Raw genomic sequence first — 9,551 nt, 5'->3', positions numbered from 1 at the left:
CCAGCTTCTTCCTGATGCTACAGTCTCTAGGGACTGCTGCATCTATCACCACTGCTTTCTTCTATATCTTATCTATCACCACATGTCCGGTTGGTTAGCCATCAGCTGTTTGTCAGTCTGGATCTGGAAGTCCCACAGTATCTTCACCACCTTAGGTGGAGTCTCCCACTGTGACTGTGGGACTTCCAGTCCATATTCGGTACAGATGTTCCTGTTCTCTGTTCCAGCTGCTTGGTTATGGTGTTCCATGTACGCTTCGCCTGCCTGCATCTTACATCCCAGTTTTATGTGCTGGACTGTCTCAGAGGCATCTTCACCCAGCCTCCATCTTGGATCCTGCCTGGTATGATAGACCCCGGCCTCCATGATTAGTGTCTCTGTCTGTCCTTCAGTCCAGCCCTTTCTAACCGCTGGTAGGATTTGTTCATATCAGCCACTTCCTCAATCTGCCGGTGGTACATGCCGTGCAGAGGCTTGTCCTTCCATGATGGTTCCTCTTTCTCCTCTTCCACGTTGGGTTTCTGCTGCCTGAGACATTCTCTGAGCACATCATCATTGGGGGCTTTCTTCCTGATGGACTCCAGGATCTTGGTTGTTTCATCCTGATCTTCCCTCCTTTCTCTTAGTGTTCAGTCTCAGGGTGAAACCCTCCATGCATTGTGAGGAACTTTGTGTCTTGATGTCAGTAGCTTATATCTCCTCCTTTGGCCAGGTTATTATACCTGCAGGCCGACTGGCACCGCTCTTTGTGATGCTCCTACAACCATCAGAGTCAAGTTGTATATTTTAATAACAATAAATACTGCTTATGTTTATTATAGTTTGTAATTTAGATCTATATTTCAAATCTCTGTGCTCAAACATTTTGTCTCCAAGTCATAATATAATCTAAATAAGTACAGACAAGCCACTTTTGTATGTTAAAGAAATTAAAAATATTAAAATCTTTCTGCTTTTGACTCGTCTGTATGAATATTTAACACCCTGCAGTTTCAACATTGTCTTTTTTTATGTCTAAAATTAAACTTTAACAGGTTGGAATGAGATCAACCTTAAGTAGAACATTTAAAAGCTTTATCTGCAAATGTGCGTTTCAGATAATTATATACACGCCTGCCTTTCTTTTATCTTTTTTTTAATGAGATAATTTCTCTTTTTGCACATATTTACTGTATTAATGGACTTATGTTGAGCTGAAGTTAGGAATTATTTTAAAACCTTCCTTTTTTGTCATTTACAAATCTGTAAAACTTTAATTTTCAGTGAATAAAATAAAATTTGATATTTTTGTCTCATCTGTTCATTAAACCTTTAAGATTCTTTTATATTTAATGCTTTTTAGTGTCTGTTGGGGATGACTCTCAGCTACTACCACACATTATCTGTAAGGTTTAAAGAGTTGCTGCCATTGTTGTGTTTGCTTATGTTGATTAGCTGTGGCAGCCATCTTGAATTGGGTTGATTCCAAAAGTTAATTAATTGTAGACGAACGTCCAATAATTATTTTTTGGTTTGGGATTTTTTTTATTAGACTTTTTTCAGTGGTTCATGACGTTACAGGGACCAGACAACATGTTTATGATTATTTTTATTATTTGCTGCTAAGATAAATATGTCTAAACGTCTGCACAACCCTCTTCATGTAGGGAAGCGCTGCACCCGAGTTCAACGCTGGCTGCTGGGAGGCAGAAAATACAGGAAGTGACTCAAACCGAGACTAAGGCATACAGTTACTCTCCTATGATACATCTTAAATTTTATTGATAAACTCAATGAAAACTGGTAATATTTGTACAAAAAATATGCATCACAAGCTTGAAATAAAACAAGGGAGTGCATCGTAACGTGATTGACAGAAAATGAGTCCAGTTAATCTCAGTTTTTGTGTTTTTACCTCAAACAGCCCGAAGGACTCAGAGGTCGTGGAAAACTGCGGCGTCTAAAGACTTAAAGAGGTCTCTGAACGGCGTCACCACGGCGTTTCCGTTCAGCCCGTCTCCATCCATCGACGGCGGCTTCGCCAGGCGGCTGTGACGAGTCCCCGCTTCAGACGGGAAGCCGTGCATCACCCGAGGCTCGGCCGTACCTGGACAGGTGACCGCCGACCTTCCTGGTGACTCGGAGCAGCTCTGAGGAGCCTGAGGGGCGACGGCCAGCTGTCAGGAAAAACAGACGTTAATTTATCAAGAAAACACAACAAACTCAGAAGAACTACTGAAATAACTCCAGGAGAAGAAGGTGCGTTTTTTGAAATAAACATTACTTTAAAAAAAAAACTGCTCCTTGTGGTTCAAATGAGATCAAAACAACAACAAACAACAACAACAACAACACAGGCACCTTTCTGTCACAAATCCTGAAGCTGCAGTTAAATCAGTCGCTGGATATAAACTCCATAAAGATCCTTCTTTAAATTAAACCGTTTTGGTTCATGCTTTTCAGGTTTTATTCCACAGCTCGACTGGTTTTTATATATTTTAATTTTTAGAGGACTCTTTGAATCCTTTCAGCAAACTGACCTCCGCCCGGCGTCAGGTCGAGGAGGCCACAGATTCAGGAGATTAAATTAATCATTTAAACGATAAAACTAATGTTTACGTTTTGTTTTAAACAGATCTTGTGTGACCTGTTAGCGTTCAGAGCTGTGATGAGGATGACTGAATTGTGTTGGCTAAGGTTGTGTAGCTGTGGCGGCCATCTTAAATCAGGTGGACTCCAAAAGTTAATTAGTTGTAGATGAACTTCCGATGATTACTTTGAGAGATGTGTTCACATCTGTCCAGTGGTTCGTGAGATATTTTGCAACCTTTCATGGCAGCGGGTGATAAAAGCTGCTCTCTCTCAGACAGTAAAATACACACCAGGTTCTTCTTTTTTCTCTTCTTCGGCTGGGTGAAGACGATGTTCTCCGTGCTGCTCCTCTCCTCTTTTTCCCCATCTGAAATCACCAACAGATAGTTAAATTCTCCAAGTACGGCAGCCAGGGATGGAGGTTAAAACGTATTTTTAGATGCATTGCAGACACAGACAACTGAATCAAATTTCGAAGAAGCAGAGTTCCTGAAACAAATCTGTGTTTTCACGACTTTTAATCTTTAGAATATCTGACTGTAAATAACAGCTGAAGTTATCAGAACATGACCGTCTTCAGTGGTGACTTTAAAACTTCCAGTGCTAATTGTTGGTCAGCGGCTGCTCTTTATGAGGGATAAAATATATTTATCAGTGTTTATTTATATAAAACAAGGAATGATAATTTCAGTGTATAAATGTGTATTTCTGTCTCTGTGTTTCAGAGCTAACCAGCTCTGAATCGAGATTGAATCGAATCATGAAGTGCTTAAGATTTAATGTCTTCAGAAGGTAAAAGTAGAGGTCAAACCCGGGTGGACGAAGCTCTGCCTGCGGTCCTGGTGTTCTCCATCCTCCTGGTATGGCTTCAGATGCAGAAAAAGGGTTTTCAGGACAGAATCTGACGCTGTTTCTACAACAAAGCACAAAAAGAAAAACGCAGCTTTACCAGCGGCCGTATTTCAGCTGCATGAAGCCTGTCTGTGCAGCGTTTCCTCACCTCTGGGGGATGAAACGTCTGACGGCTGCTGCTCGGCCTGACCCGACAGTGGCTCGCCGCAGGACTCAGATCGACCGGAAACTGGAGTCACCTCCTGCTTCACTGCAGCACTTTCAGTTTTCAGACTCCGGGAGGTTGCAGGAGACGTTTGCCTGAGAGGAGTCAGTCTGCCTTCGGTTCTGAGCCCGGATGAGATGGACTTGAAGCAAGAATCTGTTGGTTCAGGGTCGGGTTTGGGTGTTTCTGCTGAGCGCTGACTGCAGGGAGGGGTTGCAGGGAGGGAAGTTTGAAACTGAAAACTAGGAAGAGAAGCACTGAGAGGCGTTGCAAAAAGGCAGAGGAAGGCCGAGGAGCTTCCTTTGATACCAGCAGACCGCTCGGGTTTGACGAAACTCTGAGAAGGAGCCGGAGCAGATGGAGTCACGCAGTCAGTGGGCGAGTTGGCAGAACGTCGACTGAACAGGCTCTTCTGGGTCTCATCTAATCCAGCTTGATGTGACGGTTTACTCCAACTCTTCGGGGGGATTTTAGATGCAGCAGGTTTAACGGCAGATAGTTTCTTTTTAGAGTTTTGGAGAATCTCAACGAGTTGTTTCACTGCGAAATGATGAACTGCGACATTGGTGGCGCTTTTATTAACAGAAGTGGTTAAAGGTTCAGCAGAAGCAGCAACTTTTCCTTTAAACTCATTAACAGCTGAAGGAGGAGATGGTGGATGTCCTGCAGATGTTTCAGAAGATGTTCCTGTGAGCAGGTTTGTGCTTTCCTTACTTCTGGAGGTTGCAGACAACTCCAGTTTAACTTCCTGTTTCTTTGGATCCTCAGATGAGAGAAAAGCATCAGAAGAAGCGTCTGAAATCACGTCAGCTTTCGCTCCATAAGATAAAAAGCTCCGGGACATGTTCTCCTGAGATCTGTTTGATGTACATTTGGCATTTTGTGATATTGTCTCAATTTGTGGATCTTTAACTGCCCCAGAAACCATTCTGGGGTTATAAAATGTAGTAGAAAAAGAAGGTGTTGGTCCAAAGTTAGAATTTTCCACTGATTTCCATGATCTGAGGACAGAATCCACAGAATAGGGAACTTCATTTTGTTTTGAAAAGCTCACAGTTTGATCAGAAGATGTTTGGAGGAACGATGAGGATTCTTGACTTCGAGGAGTTTTAGAGAAACTAGAGAAAGTCCTGGACAGCTGAGGTCCGAGCACGGCTTCCACCGAGTAACAAACCGGTTCCTGGTGGTTTGGGTCGTCTGATGGAGAGCCGTGAGGTTCAGCAGACTCTGACACAGAACCTCCTGTCTCACGCGGGTTTGCTTCCTTCTCGGTGTTGGCGCTGTTGTAAAAACTCGGCCTAGAAAATTTAAAAAAAGATAAAAGTTCATCCTAAATTCTGCTGCATGTCTTTCATACCAGAGTTTTTAGCTAAAATCCTCTTTTGTTGAGAAATTAAAGCTGTTTTTGGTGAAACCATGAAAATCCTCTTGTGGGAAAATGATTAAAACTAAAAGAAGTAAATGAACTCAAACAGATGCATCAGACAGGTTTGTGTGTTTATACCTGAGTGGTTCTGTTAGATCAGGGTTCTTGTTTGCTTCTGTCTCCTCCTCTTTATCTTCTTTTGTTCCTTCATAATACATCTTTTCTTGCCTTAACATCTACAACAACAAAAACAAAAACATCTATTCAGCTCACAGGAATGGACGATTATCAAACACGTGTTAAAGGTTTTAGTTTCCACATTCTGTAACAAACCTCATCCAACAGTTTTTCTGTGACGTCGTTAAGCGGATCGTGAGAAAACCTGCAGTTTGCTTCTTGTACACATTTTCCTTTTCTGTGGAAAAACTTGCAAGGAATTGACTGTGCAGCTTAGTAAAAGAAAAACAAACATTCTTCAGTGTAATGACTTGCTGTGTAGTTTGGAGACAAAAAGACAGGAGACAGAACAGGAAGTGTCAGAGCTGAAGATGTTAAGGTTCTCCTTGGGAGGGATGAGGATGGACAGGATCGGGAATGAGGTCCTCAGAGGTCCAGCACAGGTTGAAGGACTGGGAGATAAAGTTAGAGAGGACAGACTGAGACGGTTTGGACATGTCCAGAGGAGGGACAGAAGGATGTTAGAGACAAAGAGGACAGATATGGATGCAGTTAGAGAGGACATGGAGGACAGAGGACACAGAAGACAGAGGACTCTCTCAGGAGACCCCTGAAAAGGGAACAACTGAGAGAAGATGATTCAGCGTAATGACGTTCCCTCCTGACAGAGTGAAAGGATATTGTGCATGTAAATGCAGCTCTCTCCGTTTAAGCAGAATCCTTGGATGTAAAACTTGCAGGCTTCTTTAATCATATTGTTGCAACCCTGAATGTGTAACAGCTGGCACCTGTCTTCCTGCAGATAATAAAAAAATGGAAAGAAAGCAGCGTAAGGAACACTGAGCCACCATCCTGGAAGTAAACTTGTATGTTTCGGTTTAACCTGCCTTGATGCATCGCCCGTTCAGAAAGTGTCGACACACCAGCCGTCCGTCCACCAGCAAAGCATTCTGCTCCTTGAACTCCTGAGTCATGAATCTTGGTTTATCCTTAATGTCACAAGACAGGAGGTGAGCAGAAATATAAAATACATTTCAAAGAGAGCACACAGTGTAACCTAACCTAACAGAGTAAAATCTTGTTTACTTGCTCGTTTCTTCTGTCTTTTCTGGGTAAATATCTTTTTTCTCTGTTCACAGATCTCTCTCTGTATCTACAACACTGCTCATGCTTCATCTTCCTTCTCTTCTGTCTCTTCTTCTTCTTCTTCACATTACAACTGGTTTTAGAATTCAGACCATCGCAGCTCTGTGTCTTGTTGTAATCAGGTTTAAAGCTGGGATTAGTTCTCGTTCCCTCGGCAGGAGAATAACGGCTCTCAGTGTTCTGCTTCTGGTGATGTTGGGCCGGTGAGTTATTGGTACCAGAAGCCATCTCATAACATCTCTTCTGTAAAAAACAAACAAACAAGAAAACTCAGATGGCTCATATTCTGGTTCATCCTATCATAGCATGTTCCCTAAGTGCATCTGTAAAGATCTCTGTAAAGATTTCAGATCTTCTGATTTCATGATGATTCCAGAGCCTCCATCTTGTTTTACAGACGGCTGTAAACGTTGGTTTCAATCTGTTACAAGTGATTTTTGGTCAAGTTCTTGAGTAATCTAGAATTGCGCAGCTCAAGGTGGCTGCATGTTGGAGTAGCTCTGTTCCATTTTTTTTGAGATATTGCTTTTGAAAACTTTATTCCTCTTTTTTTCTTGATGTAAATCACTTTTTTTGGATGATTACTTCCTCTGGTATTGGATGGTGTGTAGCTGGAAGGATTTTTACTAAAGCCTTTTTACTTTTGAACATGTTGTTATGATGCGTAACCATGACAACAAGTGTTAAATGTGAAGAACCCTGAACTCCAGTCATGGCCAGAACCAAGCAGACCTCCCATAAATCCACCGGAGGTAAAGCTCCCAGGAAGCAGCTAACCACCAAAGCTGCCCGAAGGAGCGCCCCGACCACCGGCGGAGTGAAGAAGCCTCATCTCTACAGGCCCGGGACCGAGGCTCTCAGGGAGATCCACCGATACTGGAAGTCCACTGAGCTGCTCATCCAGAAGCTGCCCTTCTAGCACCTGGTCCAGGAGATCGCCCAGGACTTCAAGACCAACCTGAGCTTCTAGAGCTCGGCCATCATGGCTCCGTAGGAGACCAGCAAGGGTTACCTGGTGGAGCTCTTTGAGGACACCAGGACCGAGGACAAATGAGGACAGACCGCTACAAGAGACCCTTCCTGCCGACAGCCATCAACTCTTTAACAAAAGCAGGATTATGAGCTACAACAACATTTAATTTCCCTTTGGAATTAATAAAGTATTTTTGAATTGAATTGAACTGAATCTAGACACCTGATGACATTTATTCCTGCTTTAAAGACACGACTTCAGATACTGATCATCGTCTGGAGACAGCTTATTGTAGGCCTGACGCTTCGTTTCTGTTCTGGTTGTTCAGATTTTTCTTTTAAAGACAAACTGAACTGAAATTTTGTCTGAATGACCTTGTTGGTGCAAAACCAACAAGGTGTGTTATTTTTAGGATTTTTTTTCTACAGATTCAAATAAAGACAGAAATAAATTGTGTCTTTGTGACAGACTGTTGGTAAAGAGATCCAGTTTTAAATGGTTCTTTGCCAAGTTATGTACAGATAACACTGGTTTGTGTCTTTATGCCTGAATGATTCATACATCAGAGTTAAATGGTTTTAAATCCGAACAAAAACTCTGGAAATGGTGCAAGAATTAGACCAAAACTGTTGCTGCAGACTTTTGCAGTTTTTTCTGCCTCTCAGGTGAATGATTTTAATTCACCTTTCTGTAGGAGTCGTGTTGTTCAGCCTGTGTTTTCCTCTTTCTGCCTCTTGTACCACCATGATTCTCAGTTCTGCTCCTGAAAATTACAAACATAAATGTAAACAACGACTGAATCAGACATTGTTGCTCATTAAAGAAATCATATTAATAGTTTTAATCACCTAAACGTGAAGTCTGGCCGTCCAGGACTCCTCACATCTTCATGAATAGCAGCCAGTTTGGAGAACAGGTTTGAAAAAGCCATTTTATCCAGATTAAAGTTCGTTTAGAGGAGAACCTGAGGAGTAAACAAACCTTAGCAGCGGCGCGCGCTACGATGCTAGCGCTATGCTAGCTGTAAAAACTCCGCCACGAAGATAAAATTTTACCTTTTTCAGGTTTAAATGTTACCTGCTTTAATCTGCGGACTGGAGGTGTTTCAGTTCCACCTATAAATCAAGTAAACTGAGCTACATCTACATGTCTCTGCGGCTGAAGTTTAAAAACGTGATAAAGGCTTCTTCTTCTTCTCATTATGGCTGTTACACGGGAGCTCTGTGACGCATCAGCGCCCCCTGCTGCTGCGGACAGTGCAGATACACACTTTTTACTATTATACAGAAATAAATAAACATACAAACAAATAAATAAACTGTCAGATTATTCAATCTTTTACCATTGTTCATAGATTTGACTAAAGGAACAGGAACAGAAAAGTCCTATAAAATTTTTTTAATTTTCTTATTTGTCTGTCGTATCAACACACACTATAGTTTATCTGTTAAGTTTTATGCCTGTCTGACTCGTATGTTAGAGTTAGGCCTCTTAAACTAATTTTAAATTTGAACTTCATTTTCACCCCAGATGAGATGCATACGAACAGGACTGACAGTGTTTTTTGTGCCACCAACAACAGAACAGTGCAGGTTTTGCTCCTACTGCTTCAGGAAGAGGACGGGCGCAGATGGCACTGAGAACACGAGGTAACATGACCCCCCCCCAGATTTATGGTGACACCGATTCATCCTTACCCCCCCATCCCTCCATACAAATACAGAATTAACATTAATAATATTGGTCTGTTAAGTTGACTAATTTACATTTAAGTGTGCGTAGGGAGCCCAGCATTTGTGTGAAGACTAATGTTGAGTTTCAGTGGTACACAAATGTAACAATCCCAGATAAAAATAAAAAAACACACTTATTATGTTGAAATCATTTGCTGACAGATTGGTCCCCCCAGTTCAAAAGTCCTATCTGCACCCCTGGAGAAGAGTGTTGTCAGAATATGTTAGTAAGTGCAGAAGCATGTAGTGAAGTAAGAGTAAGGGTGAAAAAGGGTTGAACTTATTGAAATAAGATTAGAACGTGTTCAGCAGAACTTTGAACGTCTCATTTTAACCGGTCTCTCAGCTGGTGTCTGTTATAGATCTGTAGCAGTGTCGCTGTTATTCCGTTAGCCATATTTTTTGCCTGATAGGCATTTGAACTACAAGGATGGTTTGAGACACAAATCAACCGTCATGACTTACCTTCAAAACTGCAGAGGTAGGATGAAACCTAAAACCCTTTCTGAGTTTACCCTGTGGTGTTTT

The 9,551-nt window shown here is 41.9% G+C and overlaps 1 protein-coding gene across 3 annotated transcripts; it reads right to left on the bottom strand.

The window, feature by feature from the left end:
- Positions 1–1,741: 1,741 nt before the first annotated feature.
- LOC108251357 lies at positions 1,742–8,508 on the bottom strand. Of its 3 annotated transcripts, none has more exons than XM_017441616.3 (12): positions 8,368–8,508; positions 8,139–8,254; positions 7,975–8,053; positions 6,258–6,560; positions 6,059–6,160; positions 5,853–5,967; positions 5,328–5,437; positions 5,133–5,230; positions 3,572–4,926; positions 3,383–3,484; positions 2,862–2,938; positions 1,742–2,156 (listed from the first exon to the last, which is right to left on the bottom strand). In XM_017441616.3, exons 2-12 carry the CDS (start codon positions 8,219–8,221, stop codon positions 1,914–1,916), a joined length of 2,667 nt encoding a protein of 888 aa, XP_017297105.1. In that variant the 5' UTR covers positions 8,222–8,254; positions 8,368–8,508; the 3' UTR covers positions 1,742–1,913. The 3 variants fall into 3 exon arrangements, with proteins under 3 accessions (XP_017297105.1, XP_017297107.1, XP_037830878.1); XM_017441618.3 differs by having other exon boundaries at positions 8,346–8,501; XM_037974950.1 differs by having other exon boundaries at positions 8,139–8,498.
- Between the last annotated feature and the right edge of the window lie 1,043 nt (positions 8,509–9,551).

The sequence above is a fragment of the Kryptolebias marmoratus genome, linkage group LG3 (assembly GCF_001649575.2).
Source record: "Kryptolebias marmoratus isolate JLee-2015 linkage group LG3, ASM164957v2, whole genome shotgun sequence".
Classification (NCBI taxonomy): domain Eukaryota; kingdom Metazoa; phylum Chordata; class Actinopteri; order Cyprinodontiformes; family Rivulidae; genus Kryptolebias; species Kryptolebias marmoratus.
Note: the sequence above shows the minus strand (reverse complement) of the source record. Positions and strands in the feature narration are given on the sequence as shown.